The 20,376-nt window shown below is 46.3% G+C and overlaps 2 protein-coding genes and 3 long non-coding RNA genes across 5 annotated transcripts; 3 read left to right on the top strand and 2 right to left on the bottom strand.

The window, feature by feature from the left end:
- The first annotated feature begins 1,209 nt into the window (after positions 1–1,209).
- LOC136185514 (uncharacterized) lies at positions 1,210–3,527 on the top strand. The gene is made up of 4 exons (XR_010669558.1): positions 1,210–2,549; positions 2,603–2,653; positions 2,714–2,866; positions 2,937–3,527. It is a non-coding gene; the product is annotated as an uncharacterized lncRNA (long non-coding RNA).
- A 1,267-nt stretch (positions 3,528–4,794) lies between these two features.
- On the bottom strand, positions 4,795–8,460 carry LOC136187628 (uncharacterized). Its single transcript, XM_065975269.1, has 7 exons — positions 7,862–8,460; positions 7,092–7,814; positions 6,740–7,042; positions 6,413–6,685; positions 6,055–6,345; positions 5,092–5,776; positions 4,795–5,033 (listed from the first exon to the last, which is right to left on the bottom strand). The coding sequence occupies exons 2-7, from the start codon at positions 7,153–7,155 to the stop codon at positions 4,892–4,894; spliced, it is 1,758 nt and encodes a 585-aa protein (XP_065831341.1). The 5' UTR covers positions 7,156–7,814; positions 7,862–8,460; the 3' UTR covers positions 4,795–4,891.
- A 347-nt stretch (positions 8,461–8,807) lies between these two features.
- Positions 8,808–11,514, top strand: LOC136186078 (uncharacterized). Its single transcript, XM_065973316.1, has 5 exons — positions 8,808–9,042; positions 10,489–10,628; positions 10,679–10,711; positions 10,770–10,919; positions 10,974–11,514. Exons 1-5 carry the CDS (start codon positions 8,877–8,879, stop codon positions 11,412–11,414), a joined length of 930 nt encoding a protein of 309 aa, XP_065829388.1. The 5' UTR covers positions 8,808–8,876; the 3' UTR covers positions 11,415–11,514.
- A 1,538-nt stretch (positions 11,515–13,052) lies between these two features.
- Positions 13,053–14,181, bottom strand: LOC136185500 (uncharacterized). Its single transcript, XR_010669549.1, has 3 exons — positions 13,788–14,181; positions 13,451–13,729; positions 13,053–13,395 (listed from the first exon to the last, which is right to left on the bottom strand). It is a non-coding gene; the product is annotated as an uncharacterized lncRNA (long non-coding RNA).
- Positions 14,182–18,062: 3,881 nt separating this feature from the next.
- LOC136199877 (uncharacterized) lies at positions 18,063–18,393 on the top strand. The gene is made up of 2 exons (XR_010673224.1): positions 18,063–18,094; positions 18,154–18,393. It is a non-coding gene; the product is annotated as an uncharacterized lncRNA (long non-coding RNA).
- Positions 18,394–20,376: the final 1,983 nt, after the last annotated feature.

The following is a 20,376-nucleotide window of genomic DNA, read 5'->3' as shown; positions in this document are numbered from 1 at the left end:
AAGGCTTGGTTAGGTACTTCAGGTTGCTCAAAAATTCTATCATGGGCGGCGATGTCGGAGCGTTCATTTCTGCAGCAGCAGAGGCTATGATGAGCAGTACAGCAAGCGTGACTAGCTGACTCTGAATGAGCGGCAAATGAGGCGCGTGGTATTTTGACTACGGTAGAGAGGCGTTTCGCTTATTTTGACTGTTACCATGGTGAGCATTTAGGCGACTTACCCCGCTCCCACAAGAAATGGAAAATTGATACCTTCACGCCTCCCTACCACGTCTAGACAAAACACCGCATTCACATCGCTCATTTCAGCGAGTCACAATGCTGAGCTCCTTAGCGTGGCTTCAACTGCTGCAGCGACGGACACAACGCCATCTCCCAGGCCCCTCGCGCATAGAATTAAATAATGAAGGGCGATCAGTACCTAAGCAAGCCCCACAGACACGGGCACATATCCCTTACATATTTCTTATGTCAGTTTTCATCACTTTGCCCAAGCTCCGGAACAACAAACCGAACGCCGCAAACGCACATCGGCACGTCCTTGAAAAAACCGAAAGGTAAGCGCATTGTTACAACGGGTGTACCGAAAACATGACCAGGAGCCCGGTAATTAGATGCAAACGAGCATTCCAAACTTCTCTGGGAAGGCGGAAACGTATCCACCCTCCACATCAAGAAGCCTGGTAATTAGATGCAAACGAGCATTCCAAACTCTGTGACGTCACATCCTGTTTCACGAAAGGACCCAAATTTCTCCGAAACTAAAAGACAAGGACCCTAACAAATACCCAGGTGCACAACTACAATCCATCGGACACCTGACGGACGCGGTCACGACAGCGTACCACCGACCACTTTTCCGGCAGACCGATTAGTAAAACTTTTCATACCCAAAAACTATGTCTCGGTACTCAGGTACCGAGACAAAAAGCTCGAGAATTTAACTTCTAGGACCTACCTTCTAATATAGCAGAGCAAGTATATGGAGAGCAACGAGTCCCAAAACCAAGAAGGACGAATGCCTTTAATGGGCCGGCCTACTGTGACACCAGTCATTTCTTCCGCGCCGTTTTTCTTAACGGATACAGTCAGAATTTTCGACGTTCTCCCCGCCACATTGCGAGTGACAGCCGTCACCGAAAAAATATACGCCACATTGCTAAACAAAACGTCGAAACGCTTCTATCCACGCTGAATCGACGATAGTCATTCCAGCTCTCATAAACGAAGCGATCTCTTTGAACGTTCGGCTTCCCTCGCAGACGTACGACCAGCTGGCAGAAGACCCGTAGAGCCGATTCAGGACTTCCAGGAGGACTCGTCCCAAAGGCTTCGGCCCAAAGTGCTTTTTTGCTAACCTAGAAGAAGTTCCGTCCTTATTTTTCTGTAAGGGACATCTGGGTGCCAAAAATTCGTACAGAAATTGAGTAGGAGTCTCGGCGAAAATCCCGTCCTGATTATGACAAGATTCGGACCAACTCAGACTCAAGAAATTAAATTATCTCGCTCTCTGGACTCTCTAGCAGACTTCCTCTCGCTTCTTAGAGGCGGTTTCGCTTCAATTCCGGCTTGACAGGATCGTCTCATCCAAACGAGAAAAGAAATTCCGCCCACTTCCTTCTTGTATAGTAAACCTTTTTCCCCTAGGAGCACACGAAGCGTCACAAATCCAAACACGTCATCGATCAGAATGAACGAATGTAAAGAGAGATTGACGAACGAAGCGTGGAAGGTACTGTGCAACCAAGGGAGGCTCCTATTGGTTGTAGAGCACGGCGGATCTTATTAGACACATGCACCAGGCTCATTCTGTGCATGTATAAAGCATTATTGGCAGACACAACGGCATTTATTCATTCAGTGATTCATTCATTCATTCATTCATTCATTCATTCATTCATTTGTTTTCTATTTTTGAGCGCCAGTCGCCATACAAGTGCATCGCTGCCTCTTCACTTAATTATGGTATGTCTCCAAAGCCATGCATAGTCATAGTGACTCTTATGTACCTAACGAACTAATCGAATCAAGTCTTGAGAAAAGGCGATTGAGGTGTGCGGAGTCGTTTACCTTTTTCATTACTGGGCGTGGAAGTAATTTCGGAGAACGGTACAGGAGACCACGATTTTCATGCGTATGCATGTTTTTAATACTCGCTGGGGCTTTGCCGCCTTCTTTAGGTCAAAAGTGAGATAAATAATTTCGTAGATAGGAGGAGATGAAGACGTAAAACAAACGCGCCCTTCATAATGTAACTGACAGGTGCAAGGGACATTCGGGAGGTGATCGTAGCAACCACGAGCCCTATATAAATGTCCGACTTTGCCTCTTTTGTAACATCCTGGTCCTGCAGTGGCTTCTACGGACAGTACTCAGAAAATGACGTCGTCCTTTTTGCTAGTGGTCATTGTTTTAAGTTCCTGGCTTGAATCTGCGTCAGCTGAGTGTACAGGAGGCAATTCCGCTGTTCGGTCATCGGAGCCCACTGTATGTCTTTCAATTGACGACTACATTCAACTTCAAAATAACGCATCTAGCGACGGAGAATCGGTAAGTTATTACCGTTGTTTTATACGACTAAATGAAGGTCCACGCACGTTCAGACGGACCCTCCTCCTCCAGCATCCGCCGTGTCCGCATCAACTCCGAGCCAGGTAAACATATTCATATAAGATTCACTCTTAGTTTGTTTTCCTATGATTGACACATGACAGAGCGTTTCGAGTTCGGCGCTATTACTCTATCGCTACATGTCTCCTCTTTGGCTACAAACTCACGCGACTTTTATGGAGACGCCATCTTCGGTGTCCGCACAAAATATCGAATTCTCTACTGGTTCTGCAGCAACCTACAGTGTATTGTTTAAAGTAAGTAGCTAATTTACACATGCGATATACAGTATATAGACTGGCATTTTGATACTACACTGTGTCAAAGGTCAAATTGTTTGAAGCTGGAGTTCTAAATGACGATCAAGCTTACTCCATTCAGATTGGCTTTTTCTTTGCGCATCCGGGCAGCTACAGTGCTCCGATTCTTCATATCTGCGACGGCAATTACTGCTTGGGTGTCTGGCAAGAGACTCCAAACTCTATTTATGCTTCCTTCGGCATTGATGCAGTTAGCACATGTAGCGACACCTATAGTAACGCTATCGATGCACCACAATCATCTACAACTACCTGGAACGTTCGCCTTGAAATTCATCCAAATTATACGTCAGAAATTATGTATGTTAGCACAAATTCATTAACACATGAACTGTACCAAAAAAAATTGAATCCGAGTCAAGGTCTTCACTTCAAAGTGTGCAGATACTTTTCAAACGAAGCGTATCGATTTAATCTGTTCGAGCTGGCTGTGTATTCGAACAAATAAACGCTTTAATTCAATTTCGTTTTCTCTGTCTCTTTTCGGTAGCAGGAAATTGTCGTTGTGTATCAATTTCTGTTTAGCTATTGATTGTTGATTATTTGTCAGTATGCACGCTTTTATCATTCTCGACTAGCTCTTCTTTTTTTAAGCGTCGAAGGTACAATAAATTAGAACAAACCCCGTATGTCGTCAGAAGAGGTTGGCGATTTGTCGATGTCTGCGGAGAACGCGGATCGCTTTGGCCGTTCGTCCACTAGCGATTCAGGTGCGCTGATGTCTATTTGTCATTTCTTCGCTGTCTCCTAACCCACAACGCCTTCAGGAGATCGAGACCGTCGATCACTCTGGAGAAAACGCCGAAGATCTCCAAGACCAAGAGTTGTAAGGTAGAGTTCCAAAGTCATTTTCCCTACGTTATCATTCACTCAGGTGCGCTCCATGCTTCCATAACGATCCTTCTACCCTACAAAAACCCTTTTCTTCTGCCCCACTATAACCCACGATGCATTCAAATTGAAGCAAAAGATTCTCTATCAGGCGACTTGAATGTACTCGGACTCGAGAAATTCCGTCTTTTCGCCCTCCTCCAGACTCTCCCCTCGCTTCGTAGAGACGATTGAGCTTCAATTCGGGATTTCCAGAATTATAATGACTCAAAGACTTCCGTTCCACAATGCGTCCTTCACTAACCTAGAAAAATGTCCCAAGTCATCCCGACCACTTCCGGCTTGTTCATAAAGACCAGGCCTTTTTAGAATAGCAACCACGTTGCAGCCAACAGCACCCAACGTACGTCACAAACGCAAAAATAATTCTCGTCATATCATCAACATTAGGGCTACAGACGCCTCTATCTTCTAACCTCACGGCGTTGAACGTCAATTTGTCTAAATCTACGAGCGGAAGTCTCGCCGCTGACTAGACGCCGAGTTTTTCCACGGTTACGTTGGGCAGAGGAAAGCCACTACGAAATTCGCGCGGTTTTTCCAACGTTTGACCAATTTTCCTGCAAGCAGCAGCACTCTTATTCTCGCAAGTGAAGCTGAGCTTATGTATCAAAACGAAAAATATGTTGGTGATGCTAGTTTCATCTCGAAGTGAAAGCACGCACCCCCGACGAGAATCGTTAGCCAGCCACTATAAAAATAAGGACGGTTAGGAATCGATACGAGGATCCATTTAAGGCTTTGGAAACGTTTTTCAATTCTAGCGTGATTCTGCCAGAAAAAAGAGCCAACAAGGGCTCGTTGAGTGCTTGCATAAAGGGTTGTTGTCTGTCTGTTTCTTGCCAGAACGGTCTTTGGTTTCGGTTATAATATGAGCGATAGCAGTTGAGCAGAACGTTGTTTCCTTGGAGAGTCCGCAGCGTCGCATCCTTACTGTTGCGATTTGTGAAAGAGAAAACTAGCTGGAACGTTCGTCACGTGTTTGAACGAGCTATAGGACTTTATAAGAAAGAGAAAGAAAAATGACAACGAATCTAATCTACAAGCCGCGGCAAAGAGAATCGTTCAACGTTATGATATCTGTGCGTATTCAGCGCTCAAACGCTTGGTGTCTTCTTGGCCAAGATGGTACACGTTCTTTTTCGCTTCTTCGTAAATTCGACTTGAGTGCATTTCCACCGAAGAACCGTTCTCTCGACTCCGCTTCTTGAGCCTATATATACACGAACCAAACAGGGAAAAATTCGAGAATTTAATTTCTAGGGGCCTACCTTTTAATGTAGCAGAGCAAGTAGAGAGCAACGAGTCCCAAAGCGACGACAAGTAAACCAAGAAGGACGAATACCGCTACTAGGCTTCCTACAGCACCGGTCACTTCGTTCCCGCGATTTTTCTCGACGTATACAGTCAGAATATTCGACGGTCTCACCGCCCCGTCGCGAGCGACAGCCGTCACCGAAAAATTATACGCCACATTGCTAAACAAATCGTCGAAACTGTACTCTATGACGCTTTTATCCACGCTGAATCGACGATAGTCATTCGAGCTCTCATAAACGATCAAATACGAAGCGATCTCCTTCAGCGTTCGACTTCCCTCGCAGACGTACGACCAGCTGATTGTCAGCGTCGACGATTCGGCGTCCTGTCGTCGAAGAGTCGGCACGCAATCGCGTTCCTCCAACGTGGCAAAGACGCCGTCGACGGGCTGACTATAATACGTGTAATTTCTCGTCACTCGTACGTTATAGATCGTGCTCGAATCTAGATCAATGAGATCGACGCGCGTTTGACCACTGGGATTTCGCTCTATTGTGAGATTTTTCGCTGGGCTATTGGATGGCCAGTAGGTGATAAAGTACTCGGTGGTTGGCAAGCGGGAATAGTCGGAGATTCGAAGGGACAATGAAGATTCGGTCCTATCGTCGAGTTCGACGCGAGGTGGATTAATGTCGCCTAAATCGTTCGATTGCTAGACACGTCAGGCCTATACGGTACCAGCTCTAATAGGCGCCCCACTCTCCATTAGAAAAAAGGAGCTCCAGGTTCTAATAAAGTCCCCGGGGTACTGAAATGAATTGGGTCGGTCTAATCTCGGCCCATTTTGTAGAAATCGATTTTTTAGAAATTAATTGAAATAATAGTCTCCACTCACCAATAAAGCCCCACTTCCCAATAGAGCCCAAGGGGGTACTGTATTAGAGCCGGTACGGCATGCTCTCGCTACTTCTTACATGTGACGTTCAGTTTGAAGCATTTCTGACGCGATGGAGACACGCCGTTGTCCGCCGTCACGCAAATATTATCGTCAGCTCTTCGTACGTTTTCTAGTACGAGAGACGACTCCACAAACGAAGTGATTCCGTCCGAATCCACGGAAGAACTGATTATCGAGACCAAAAACGCAGAACCCCAATTCCACGTGACCCTCGGAGTGGGTATACCTTTGACTGTAGCATTAATGCGAACTGTATCCAGACAAACGATGGGACGAGGTACGAGAAGACGATCAAACACGGGCGCCACTTGAAAAAAAGTCCGATTATTAATTAATTAATCAATTAAAAATGACGTATGCAGGTTATTCCTCACAACAGATATCCAATTCAGTTTGAACACTGATTTCAGTGCTGATCTCCTCTAACACATTTTTCGCTGTTAATCTATACGTTCCCCTGTCTGTCAACGCTACGTTTCTAAACGTCAGACCAGAGAGATTCGCTAGAGGACGTCTCGCAGACAACGTGGTCTTCGAAACGGTCACATTCGGTTCAGGCGTTCCTCTAATAACGCATTCCTTCCTCAACGTGTTTCCGGCATTCGTACACGAAGCGATCTCGCCGCTACAATTCAATTTGATCTCGTCTGCGCGAGGAATAGAGCTCTGTATGTTTTTTTTAGTTCAAACGTTATCTATACCTCCTAGGAGAAGCTGTATCCATCCACTGCTGAAAGATGCTTTTAAATCGAAAAGTCGGCAACGGTACGAAGATTCGTGCAATGACCGAGACATTGTCAGCGTCAAAACGCTTCCAGCGTCGGTTGTTTTAATCATATTAGTGCTGGTATTCGAAAGGAGAGTCTCCCTGTTATCTGGCGACTGTCTGAGCCACTCGGATCTCGTTGTGAACGGATTGCTGCACGTCAGACGTACGGTATCTCCGTTCAGAGCCCACATCGAGTCGTCCTCGTATCTGACAAGGGTTTTCTCTCGATTCGCACCTGAAAATGTGTTTGGGATTTAGCTACACTGTTGCTGGCGTGCACGCACCTAGCGCTATGGCGAGAAAACCGATTCTGACGAACGCGGAACTGAATAGATGTGCGTCACGCATTGTCTTTTGAGAAATCCGGGTCTCGGCGGCGGTTGCTTCGCTGTAGTCGGTTCTTTTTCGGGCCTGTAGCGCGTGCTGCTGAGCTCACCGGATGTTCTCAGACCGTCCCAGATGGAGAACGTGACGTCGACCGAATCGATGACGATTTGCCTTTTGCGAGACGTCCAAGGCCCTTGCGAAGGTTTCGCAACGACTGTCGCATCGTCGCGACGGCCGATGGACGACGGGTAACGTGGCGTCGACGAAAAACGACCTTTCGATCACTCAAGAGCAACGACTTTCGACGTAGACGCACGCTAAGAGCTCTCCATGTATTTCTTTTCTCGTTTCTACACTCTACCCTGACACTCTACCATGCAAGTTGAAGATGCTCTTTGACGAATAGAACGCACAATCGACTCTCGCGACATATTCGCGACGTTTTCTCGCCGACGTTTCTGCAATTTTGAGTGCGTCACGGTGCGCGAATTGCCGAGAGCGATCGGGAGCTACAAATCAAGCCGCTCGTACTCTTTTGAACTCACGAAACGTCGAAACGATGCGCTAGCGTGCTACATCGCTCCTTCCTTCGCCTGTGAGCACGATCGCCTTGCATGCACATGGAATCGATCGAATTTTCGGCCATCGATTTCCCAATTCGTATATAGCGCGAGAAAAATCTAGAAAAAGAAAAGATAAAATCTGTTCAATCTGCCCGTGTACGTACCTTTTTGCCATGCGTTCGTATTAGCGTGATCCAGGCTGCACCACGCGGAGGTTCGAACGCAGTTGCAGCCCAAAAATGTTGGAAGCGAGACCTTGCTTCAACGGCTCAAACACGACCGGTACGGCCTGGATCGAGAACGGCTCTCCCACACCGTCCCCCCGACCGCGTCGTACCGGGGCCCCAGAGAGGCCGTAGACTTTCGCTTAGATAGGAAACGAGTCTACCGCGATGAGAGAGGAATTACGAAGCGATCGCCAAGTCCACCAATAGAGGGTCAAGCGTTCGTTGTCCTGGGGGTCAGGTCATCTTCAGGGTATAGATCGTTAAACCGAGTGAGGAAATACCACGAGACACTGGGCCCCCACACGTTTCTTTGGCAGTAGAGTGGCAAACCTTAGCCAGACGCTCGCTCAGCATAACGCGAAACGCCTGACTTCACGACCCAAGCCTTTCAACGACCTTATATGACCCCCAGTGCCGATCTTAGCGCCGCAAAGCGACGCCCGTTCACTGCGCCTGACAATTTCGGTAAGGATCGACAAAAGACGACGACGCTTTGGTGACCAACCATCAGCTTTCCCAGCTCACGATCAACCTCTAGGGCTAGCCCGTTGGCATCCCCCACCCTTTAGCAAGACTGAAGATTGGGCGTTGGCCCCGCCGCTTATGTATCGAACATGATGCAATCGTGATGCAATATCCGCTGGTGACTTCATTGTGATCGATTCACCAGGGCAACGAATCGTTCGTGGGCCGAGGCAATTCGCGCCAATTTTGCACGTGGTTTTTTCAAGGCAAGATTTGGCGCTAGAATAATGGCTGCTCCTTCCAAACGCGTGTAGCTGTATCGCATTCGCAGTACGATGAACGTCGTCCATCTCGAACAGTACATACACGTCGAGTCCTTTCGCGCACTCATGTGGACTTCCCGGATCGATATCGACCTTACCTTGCCCGTGCGATTCCGTGCTGTTGCTGACCAGTTTCAGTTTGACGTCGCACTCTCGACGATTCAATGTATCCGAAGACGCTCACGAAGACGAAGAGGGCGAAACAAGTCGATCCGCATCGCTGTGCAAGATTCGCTTGGCGTTGCGTCGCAATCGCTTTCGATCACGCCGTCTACCAATCGCGAACTCGTTCATTTTGGGACGATTACATAGCGAAGCGGCCAACTCACGGTAAACTGGGGCCCCATATGTAGAGAATTACTAAGACAGAAGAAACGACACGCCAAATAATAGTCTACCAAAAGCAAGTGCAAAGAGAATGGGACGTTCAACGCCTTCTGCTTATGATAATATCTAAGCGTATCTAGTAGCGCTGGACGGCGTGGAGTCTCCGTTTCTCTTTCTGATTCATAGAGACGACTTAGCTGCATCTCCATTGGCTCGCATCTTCTGCCAGCCGAAATATTTTCATTCTGCTTGCTAGACCTATACAATTCTGACCATGAAAATATAAACCGTGTACCGGTATATCATAGCCAACCGTCTAATAATGTAGAGGAGCGAGTACAGTGCAACGAGTCCTGAAGTCGCAAATAGAATGCCAAGAACGACGACTCTAGTCTCCCACTATCAGGCCTGTAGTGTCTTTATTACAACCTCGACAGTGGGCACTTCGTCACTTCGTTCTTTGATTGATACAGCCGTAGAATGTGACGTCGTTGACTTGTCGTTTTGGCCGGCCGAATCGATGACGATTTGCCTTCTACGAGAGGTCCAAGGCCCTTGCGAGGACTTTCGACGTAGACGCACGCTACTACAGTAAGAGCTAGCTCTCGATTCATGCATGCATGTATTCATTCTCTCGTTTCTACTCTACTACCATGCAAGTTGAAGAAGCTCTTTGACGAATAGAGCGCACAATCGACTCTCACTACATACAGTATTCGTAAAGTTTTCTCGCCGACGTTTCGGCAATTTTGAGCGCGTCACGGTGCGCGAAATGCTCAGAGCGATCGGGAGCTACAAATCAAGCCAGTCGTACTCTTTTTAACCCACGAAACGACGAAACGGTGCGCTAGCGTGCTACATCGCTTTTTCCATCTCCGTGTGAGCACGATCGACATACTGGACCTGATCAAATTAGCATCCATATTATATCCATATAACATTACGCGCGGATCGAGCTCCTAGCATATCAGCCGCGCACATCTTGAACAAACGAATGCACATTCTATATATGCATGCGTAACAGATGTTACGCCACTTCCAAATGGAAGCGCAACGATCTATGGGGCATAGCCTAAGTGATCCGTATCTTCAAATTGCGACGGCAATTACATACTGCGTGGGAAAGGCGACAGAGGTGTGCAGAGTCATTTATTTTTTTATTACTGGGCTTCTTTTACGCCGAAGTAATTTCCGATACGAGACCACGATTTTTATGGATATGAATGTTTTTAGCATTCCTATACTCGCTGTGGCTTTTCCGCCTTCTTTAAAACAAATTTGCCAGCTGACATCCGGGTGCTGACATCGTCTCTCGTAGCAACCACGAGCCCTATATAAATGTCTGACTCTCACTTCTGTAACATACCGGTCTTTTGGCTTCTACGGACAGAACTCAAAAAATGATGTCGTCCTTTTTGCTAGTGGTCATTGTTTCAATTTCCTGGCTAGGATTTGCGGCATCAGCTGAGTGTACAGGAGGCGGTCGTTCTTCCGTTCCAGCTGATCCGTCATCGGGGCCCAGTGTGTGCCTTCCACTTGAAGACTACACTCAACTAAAAAAAGATGCATCCGGCTGCAGCGGAGAATCGGTGAGTCGAGTTATTATATCTGCGAAGGATATAAGTTCATGCACGTTCAGACGGACGCTCCTCCTCCATCAACTCCGAGCCAGGTAAACATCCATATAAGGTTCACTCTTACTTTGTTTTCCTATAATCGACAAACGACAGAGCGTTTCGAGTTCGGCGCTACTACTCTATCGCTACATGTCTCCTCTTTGGCTACAAACTCACGCCAATTTTACGGAGACGCCATCTTCGGTGTCCGCACAAGCAATCGAATTCTCTACTGGATCAATAATCTACAGTGTATTGTTTAGAGTAAGTAGCTAATTTACACATGCGATATATATAGACTGGCATTTTGATACAAAGGTCAAATTGATTGAAGCTGGAGTTCTAAATGACGATCAAGCCTACTCCATTCGGATTGGCTTCTTTTTTGCGCATGTAGGTAGTAACAGTAAACCACATCTTCAAATCTGCGACGGCAATTACTGCGTGGCGTTTTTGTTCGCATATCCAAACAGTGCTTATGTTTACGCCGGCATTGATTCAGTTAGCATATGTGGCGGCGGACCGAGTAGTGGCCCTGTCAATGCACCACAATCTTCTACAACTAACTGGAACATTAACCTCGAAATTTATCCGAATTCTACATCAGGAATTATCTACGTTAGCACAAATTCATTAACACATGAGTTCAGTAAAAAATTGAAGCCGAGTCAAGGTCTTCACCTCAAAATGTGCAGAGCCCTCATAGACCAAACGTATCAATTTCATCTTATTGAGCTGGCTGTGTATTCGAACAAATAAACGCTTCAATACAATGTAGTTTTCTCTGTCTCTTTTCAGTACTAATGTAGCAGGAAATCGTCGTGGTGTATTATTGATTATTACCGACGTGCATGTTGTTATAGCCTCAGCATCTTACGAAATTATTCTATGACTAGAAATAAGAAGTTCATTTGAAACACTCATCAAGTCACGAAATACCTTGCATGATGTCAGATGAATAAAATAAAGCAGTGCTTGTCTGCTGTACACACACAGAATGCTTTCAGCACTCTCGCCTGACTCTTCCAGCACTCTAACGTCTACTAGAGCGATTAAATTCAAAAAATGGAGCGAGGGAATCGTGTGCGAATCGTCGAAGGTACAACAAACTCGACGGCTTCATTGAGAACAAACCTCTTAATTAATGGGACTGAATACTCTAGTCCTTTTCCATATGATTGGGATGTCCTGTCATACCGGATGTGGCGAAAACGGCCAAATAACTCCTTTTTCTAATATGGTGACTGTTCTAGAATAGTGCCTTCTGAACAGGGGCTTATTTTAGAACAGGCTAAGGTAACATTCTGTAGGAATATTGTCACCTCAATATCCAATTATACCAACGCGCATTAATTCATGTCAGAAAAGTTTGTAAAGAAAAGAATGCCTATGTCTAAGGCAAGACAAAATGAAAAAAAGTTGGAAGTATTACTGTAGCTGCAAAAACTGAGAATGTGTGTTCAACGCCATCTGCTTATGATATCTGAGCATATTCGGCAGTGCTGGACTGTTTTGGGTCTCCTTTGGATACCACACTCTTCGCTGATTCGTAAAGAACACTTGATTGCATCTCCACTGGCTTCCTCATCTTGCTAGCTGAGCCACCAGTAGCAGAATCAGCATTTTGATTCTGCTTGTTAGACCTACACGAATGAAACAATGAAAATTAACAATCTATATCCCTTAGCCAACCTTCTGATGTAGCAGAACAAGAATAGAGCAATCAGTCCTGAAGCCACAAACAGAGCACCGAGAACGGCGACTCCTGCTATTAGGCCTGTGTTATCTGGGCTTGCTTTGACAGTGGTCGTTTCACTGTATTTATTGATTAATACAGTCAAAATGTTTGACGTTCTCAGTACTCCATTCTGAGTGACTGCAGTCACCGATAAATGATATGTCGTATTGAAATGCAAATCGCAAAAACTGCTTTCAGTGACGACTTTTTCCACGCTGAATCGACGATGATCTTTAGGGCTCTCATAAACAATAATATAAGAAGTGATCTCTTTTAGTGTCTGGCTTCCTTCACAGACATATGTCCAGTCGATTACCAGCGGATTAACATGAACCCGTCGAAGAGTTGGTATACAGTCGTTCTCCTTCAAGGTGGCAAAGACGTGGTCAGCTGGTTGACTGTAATATGGCTCATTTCTCGCCACCACTCGTACGTTATAGGATGCGCTTGGATTCAGGTCAATGAGATGAACACTCGTTTGACCGCTTGGATCTCTTTGAATTGTTAGGTTTTTCACTGAGCTAGTAAATTGCCAGTACGAGATAAAGTACTCGGTAGCTTGCAAACGGTCATTGTCTGGTGAATCAAAGATTTCAAGAGCCAATGATGATTCTGTTCGATCACCAACTTTTACAAGAGGTGGATCAAAGTCACCCGAATTGCTCAATTATTACAAAAGTCAAACAAATTGCGTGGTGCAGTACTTACACGTGACGTTCAATCTGATGCACTTCTGAAGAAATGGAGAGATGCCATTGTCTGCCTTTACACAGATCCTACTGTCGTTTCTTTGTATGTTGCCTATTTGAGCAGACGCCGCTACTAAAGTGACTGCGTCAGAATTGATTGACTCGATGGGAGTGCTGATGATCATTCTTTCTGAGAAGGAAGAGTTCCATGTGACCTTTGGAGTTGGTATTCCCTTGACTGTAAAATTGACAGCTGCCGTTGTAAGGCAAACGATAGGATCGGGTATGAGAAAGTGATTAACCACAGGCGCCACTAGAAACGCCCATTTAGTATCATTTCAATTTTTGAAAACGTACGGTAAACTCACAACAAATTTCAATTCCAATTCTAACACTGATGGTGATGCCATGTTCTTCTAAACTATTTTTAGCTATTAATACGAATACTCCTCTGTCTGTCAATGCCAAGTTGCTGAAAGTCAGACCGGATAGATCTGCTAAAGGGAGTCTTCTTGACAATGAATTTCCTGCACTCTTGGAAACCGTTATATTTTGTTCAGGATATCCTGTAATGACGCAGCTTTTCTTCAAGGTGTCGCCGACACCAATGCATGGAGTTACCCCGGCACAATTCAAACGGATCTCGTCTGTGTAAAGAAAGCGAAAATGTTACAGCAGTGACGGATAAAGAAGGTGGTAGACTACCTCCGAGGACAAGCAACCACTGGTGAAAATAATAGAGAATTGATCATCTGCAAGCCGGCATCGGTATGAAGATCCGTTCAATGACTGAGACATGGTCAGCGTTACAACACTTCCAACGTTGGCAGTAAGCGCAGAATTGATGGCAGTCTCAGTTCCATTTCTCCCTCTTCTTGTCCATACACCACCAGCAGTAGCACGATCGTTGCATATCAGACGCACGAAATCGCCATTCAGAGCCCATATCGAGTCATCGACGTTTCTGACGAGACTTTTCTCTCGAGTCGCGCCTGAAAACCGGCTCTGATTTAGCTGCACAGCCGCTAGCACACACATCTACCTAGGGCTATAGCAGGAAAGCTGATTGTGATGATCACGACTATAAAAGTGGGCTAAAACGGCGCCGCCACACCTCGTCTGAGAAAAACAATCCGGGTCTTCGGCGCCTGAACTTCTGGAGTCGGCTCCGCAACTAGAGCCATGGCTTGGCCAGGCTTGGCCTAGACGGCCTAGAAACGGAACGGAAGGATTGGTAATACGGCTTCGCACACGCCGTGAGCAAGATGCGGTATTTTCAGCCCCGGTTTCCGTTCGCTCTGCGAAATTGAGAAAGAAGAGACTCGAATAGGACGCGGCGCCTGTGCCTCCGTGGCGAATATATACACCGTTTCTTGAGGCCGGGTTATGCCCACAAAATAAATAGCCTCAAGTAGTCCAAGCCCTGGAAACAACTCACTATGAAGTCTGTTATCTTCCTGTGTCTACTTCTTTACCTGGCGGCGTGCGATGAACAAAAACCAAATGTAACTTTTGCGCAGCAGGAACTAGTTTCACCTTGATTCTACGTTCATTTATTTACCTCAGGCTGCCAGTAGCGTTTGTTCAGGCATTCCTGGAATCCCAGGACACAACGGACAGCCCGGAAGAGATGGATTCCTAGGAGAGAAGGGACAAAGGGGAGTCCAAGGAGCTGTGGGTCCAAAGGGTGCTAGCGGGAAAATAGGACCCAAGGGAGAAAGAGGATTGACAGGAGAAGAGGGTCCCAAAGGACACAGAGGTAGAACTGGAAGCAGTGTGCTTGGGATAGAAGAGATGGCAAAGACACAGGAATCATACAGGTAACGCTTCTCCAATGCACTCTCTGTTTCCTAGTTCTGTAATGTCGTGGCTAAGTAGGAATGTTCATTCACAAAGAGTTACAATTCTACGGCTTTACGTGTAGCGTATGCCGCTAATCTGGTCACCTATTGTGGACGTGAAGAATGTTGTGGTCGTTGGTACATTACGTTTAACGGGGCTGAATGCTCTAATCCTTTTCCAATTGATGGCCTCGTGTACGTCGATTACAGAAGAGTGAATTCACTTGAAGCTAATCGTCATCGACAAATAGAAGGGTTTTGCGAGAACTTGCCTGCTGGAATTGTCACGGTTGCCGCAGTCGTTGGAAACTGCCGTGGGTCTTACGGCTGGGCGGATCGTGATTCCGGGTGGAATTCGGTTTCTCGCCTAATGATCGAAGAATATCCTCCGGCACAAATGTGACTGATAAAAAGAACAAAAAACGTTGTTCTGTTGAAACACCGTTTATGTCTCCTTTGTCGCACGGTAATGCACAGCAGCTGCTAGGCTAAGATGAAAGTTTCCATGTCACACACAATCTTCTGTAGTCAGGATTTTGTCTATTCAAGGCCACATGTACTAACGCACATTAATGTCAGAAAAGTTCGTAATGAAAAGATGCCTATGTCTAAGACAAACAAAAATGAAAATGAAAAACGTTGAAACTATTAGCTACAAAAAGTGAAAAGAGAATGTGTGTTCAACACTATCTATTTATGATATCTGAGCGTATTCAGCAGTGCTCGACTGTTGGTCTCCTTTGGATAAATAATTTTGTAGAGACAAAGAGATGAAGATGTAAAACAAACGCGCCCTTCATACTGTAACTGACAGGTGCAAGGGTAGCAACCACGAGCCCTATATAAATGTCCGACTTTGCCACTTTTGTAACATCCTGGTCCTGCAGTGGCTTCTACGGACAGAACTCAGAAAATGACGTCGTCCTTTTTGCTAGTGGTCATTGTTTTAAGTTCCTGGCTTGAATCTGCGTCAGCTGAGTGTACAGGAGGCAATTCCGCTGCCCGGTCATCGGAGCCCACTGTATGTCTTTCAATTGACGACTACATTCAACTTCAAAATAACGCATCTAGCGACGGAGAAACGGTAAGTTATTACCGTCGTTCGATACGACTAAATGAAGGTCCATGCACGTTCAGACGGACACTCCTCCTCCAGCATCCGCCGTGTCCGCAATATCCGCTGATGACTTCATTGTGATCGATTCACCAGGGCAACGAATCGTTCGTGGGCCGAGGCAATTCGCGCCAATTTGGCACGTGGTCCTTTCAAGGCAAGATTTGGCGCTAGAATAATGTCCAAACCCGTGTAGCTGTATCGCATTTGAACGTCGTCCATCTCGAACAGTACATACACGTCGAGTCCTTTCGCGCACTCATGTGGACTTCCCGGATCGATATCGACCTTACCGTGCCTGTGCGATTCCGTGCTGTTGCTGACCAGTTTGACGTCGCACTCTCGACGATTCAATGTATCCGAAGACGCTCACAAAGACGAAGAGGGTGAAACAAGTCGATCCGCATCGCTGTGCAAGATTCGCTTGGCGTTGCGTCACAATCGCTTTCGATCACGTCGTCTACCAATCGCGAACCCGTGACGATTACATAGCGAAACGGCCAACTCACGGTAAACTGGGGCCCCATATGTAGAGAATTAACTAAGACAAAAGAAACGACACGCCAAATAATAGTCTACCAAAAGCAAGTGCAAAGAGAATGGGACGTTCAACGCCTTCTGCTAAGCGTATCTAGTAGCGCTGGACGACTTGGAGTCTCCGTTTCTCTTTGCTGATTCATAGAGATGACTTAGCTGCATCTCCATTGGCTTGCGTCTTCTGCCAGCCGAAATATTTTCATTCTGCTTGCTAGACCTATACAATTCTGACCATGAAAATATAAACCATGTATGTCATAGCCAACCGTCTAATGTAGAGGAGCGAGTACAGTGCAACGAGTACTGAAGTTGCAAATAGAATGCCAAGAACGGCGACTCCCGCTATCAGGCCTGTAGTGTCTTTATCTGTTGGTATTACAACCTCGACAGTGGGCACTTCATCACTGCGTTCTTTGATTGATACAGACAGAACGTTTGACTCTCTCAGCGCTCCATTCTGAGTGACTGCTGTAACCGATAAATTATATGTCGTGTTGAAATTCAGTTCAAAGAAACGGTAGTTCGTGACGACCTTTTCCACACTGAATCGACGATAGTCTGTAGGGCTCTCATAAACAATAACATAAGAAGTGATCTCTTTCCGCTTCTGGCTTCCTTTACAGACATACGTCCAGTTGACAGCCAGCGGATCAGCACGAACCTGTTGAAGAGTCAGTTCACAGTCATTATCATTCAATGTGGCAAAGACGTGGTTAGCAGGTTGACTGTGATACGGCTCATTTCTTGCCACCACTTGTTCCCCGAACACCAGGGCGCGCGCGGGCGAAGCCCGCGCGCGCCCTGGTGGGAGGGGCTCTCAAACGTGATCGCCCAAAAACCAAAGTGTGTGTCTGTCTGTCTGTCTGTCTGTCGGTCACGCTCACGTCACAATCGCTCTTAGGCCAATCACACACACAGGTGCCTTTGTGACATCACATTCATTGTGATGTCATAATCTCCCGTATTTGGAAGAATGTACCGAAAAAGGTGACGTCACAGTAGATAGGAACCCCGGATTGTGTTCAAAACATTTCAGGAACGAGTAGGCATATTATACAGGCTACATTATCGAGGATAAATACTATTAAACATAACGGGCACATAGCAATGAGCTTTATCAGTAACGTTCATAAAGGGAACGCAGTAAAGGAGCACGATGGGTTTGTCGTGCTGCGAGCGCAGCTCGCAGCACGCAAACCCATGCGCTCGCAGCACGACAAACCCAACTGCGAGCTGATAATGGGCCTCGTGACTCGATCACCCAACAGGGCAGAGGTTAGTGTGAGGAGAGGTATAGCTCTGTGTCACGCTTACATAAGAGGCCAAATTGTACATGTAGGCTTTTGCGGAAAATAAAGCATGCCAACTCAAGTGGTTAGGCAGTGCGATGCAAATTATGCAAAAGCTTCACAAAAATTAGGGGTAATAAGAATGTGCTGGGGGTGTTCGGGGATCCCATGATGGCTCACAAAAGGCCATCATTATCTAGTACGTTATAAGATGAGCTGGAATTCAGATCAGTGAGAGGAATTCTCGTTAGACCGCTAGGATTTCTTTCTATTGTTAGGTTTTTTACTAGACTATTAGGTCGCCAGTACGTGATGAAGTATTCGGTCGCTTGCAAACCAGGTGAATCCGAGATTTGAAGAGACAATAAAGACTGTGTCCGATTAACCACTTTCACAAGAGGTGGACCTAAATCGCTCAGTACACGCAAAAAAGAAACATTAATTGGAAAGACTGACGTTGGGGGGAATGATGATGACTTGAGTTGTTTTGTGATCTTCTCCAACTTTATTATTCGCAAAGCATTGATACATTCCTGCGTGGTCATCTGCCACTGCCGAGTCTACTGTGTACGTGACCGTGCCTGTATTTTCCGTCACTTTGGCAGCGTTGTGATACCACGCAACGTTGACATCTGGCTTTCCGCTAGCTGTGCATTCCAAGCTGAACGAATGGCCGATGTATCCAACTGTTACACTTGAAATTTCAGTAGAAATAGTTGGTGGAACTGTGTAAAAGCAATAAGCAATCTTGACTACCGTGTGAACTGTCGTTACCGTTAATTGTGAGAGTAAGTTCTCGAGTAGCCGTTGCCACGAGACTGTTGATTCCTGTGTTGTGAATAATCCAACACCTGTACAGGCCTCCGACAGCGTTGGATATCATAGTGGTCGACTTCCCTCGCAGTGAAAAGGAGGGCCCATTATCGCCAATAAAAGCCCATGAAAATTGTGTGATGGCTTTGTTTGTGATTGCAGATGCTTCAAAAAAACCCTCCTGTCCTTTCGTGATTGTCAGATCCGTTGGCTGCACAGTTATTTCAAAATCTGGAGCGTCAGCTTTGGCTGCAAACGACACGACCCTTCTACATAAGCAATAATCAATAACGGTTACTCACGTTTGACAATCAGTGTGGCTGTAGTACTGTTCAGCTGGTAAGTAATCTGGTAGTTAGTGATTTGACAAAGAAACGTTGACTCGTTCATGTTCACTTGCACAGGGTTAATGTACAGATTGCCTGACGGAGATAGAGCGTACGGAGACGATGCCGTATCAAGCTCCACACCGTTTTCAAACCAGATGACAACAGGTACAGGCACCGCATCGGTTGGCACAGTACACGGTATGAGGACTTGGTTGTCAACGTATCCCGTAATCGTTCCGGACGGCTGGATCCAATTAGCAGTGTCAAAATCTATAGAAACGATATGAACGCCCGTGCGGAATAGCCGCTATACTATCGCCTACTGGCGTAAGTTAGCACTGCAGAACTGCTCAACACTTTCCCGTTAGCATTCCCAGCAATGCATTGATAGCGATTGCCCTCCTTCGTCGCTTGAACACCCAGGTGAATCGAGGTCAAGAGAAGCGATCCGTCCTTTTGAATCGCTTGCGAGGGCACGGCGTCGCCGAAACTGCGCACCCACTGGCGATTGGAAGGGAACGTCGTGTCTGCCTGTGTTCCGCATGCCAGTCTAACGCTCCACTGCGTCCCGTTGCTGTACGTCGTGAAAACGATCTGGCTCTTCGGCGGGTGGGGAACCGATGGCGGTTCTGCATCCAAACACAAAAGCGGTTCTGTATACAAAAACAAAAGGAATAAATCTATTGTAGCTGGCTGTCGAGTTCTCTCTACGGCTAAAAACAGAAGCTGTACTGACTCACGAGATGTCCGCACTCTCTCTCTATATATATATATACAAAGCCACGGAAGTAGGAAGTTAGAGTCCGTCATGCACGGAAGAAGCCGCCGAATTAAACGCCAGAAAACGGCGAAGTCTCCCTTTATCGTCATCGCGACTATGTTGTCGGAAAGCGATGGGCGATGCATGGACTGATAACGCGGTTTCATGCACGATCGACAGCGGGTAATTTGATCAGTCCTACTTACCGGTCTGCATATGAGCCGTCGTCGTCCAAGAGCGACTCGTGCTTGCCGTGGACAAGAGAACGACGTACGCCAGCTTCAGAAGCGACATTTTGCAGCGAAATTCCGCTATCCGGGATCGTAATTCCACGTACAAATAACCTCGGGGTCACCATGCCAGCGCGAAGCACGTGGGGGTCCTTGAGTTTTTGAACGATTACAGCTGTCATCTATAAAATTAAAATTCACCGGAGCCATGCAAGCATGTTTTGCATCACTCTCTTTCTCCTAGCTGGCTCTGTTATTCTGGGTCGAATTCTCTCTCCTATCTAATGATCAAGGAAAATCCTCCGGTACAAATTTAATTTGCAGTTTTCATGCCGGTCGAAGTGAGGTAGAAACGCCACCTACCTCTTAGGAGAAGCCTTA

This window comes from Oscarella lobularis, chromosome 1 (genome assembly GCF_947507565.1).
Source record: "Oscarella lobularis chromosome 1, ooOscLobu1.1, whole genome shotgun sequence".
Lineage (NCBI taxonomy): Eukaryota > Metazoa > Porifera > Homoscleromorpha > Homosclerophorida > Oscarellidae > Oscarella > Oscarella lobularis.
This window is presented reverse-complemented; position numbering and strand designations above follow the sequence as displayed.

Excerpts from the sequence above, each read along its gene's own strand:
- LOC136187628 (XM_065975269.1), bottom strand. The coding sequence starts at position 7,155 with ATGCGTGACGCACATCTATTCAGTTCCGCGTTCGTCAGAATCGGTTTT. Across the intron at positions 6,346-6,412 it reads AACTGAATTGGATATCTGTT|TGGCGCCCGTGTTTGATCGT; the intron begins GTGAGGAATAAC and ends CTTTTTTTCAAG. Across the intron at positions 5,777-6,054 it reads CTTCAAACTGAACGTCACAT|GCGACATTAATCCACCTCGC; the intron begins GTAAGAAGTAGC and ends CGAACGATTTAG.
- LOC136186078 (XM_065973316.1), top strand. The coding sequence starts at position 8,877 with ATGTATCCGAAGACGCTCACGAAGACGAAGAGGGCGAAACAAGTCGAT. Across the intron at positions 10,629-10,678 it reads CCGGCTGCAGCGGAGAATCG|ACGGACGCTCCTCCTCCATC; the intron begins GTGAGTCGAGTT and ends ATGCACGTTCAG. Across the intron at positions 10,920-10,973 it reads TCTACAGTGTATTGTTTAGA|GTCAAATTGATTGAAGCTGG; the intron begins GTAAGTAGCTAA and ends TTTGATACAAAG.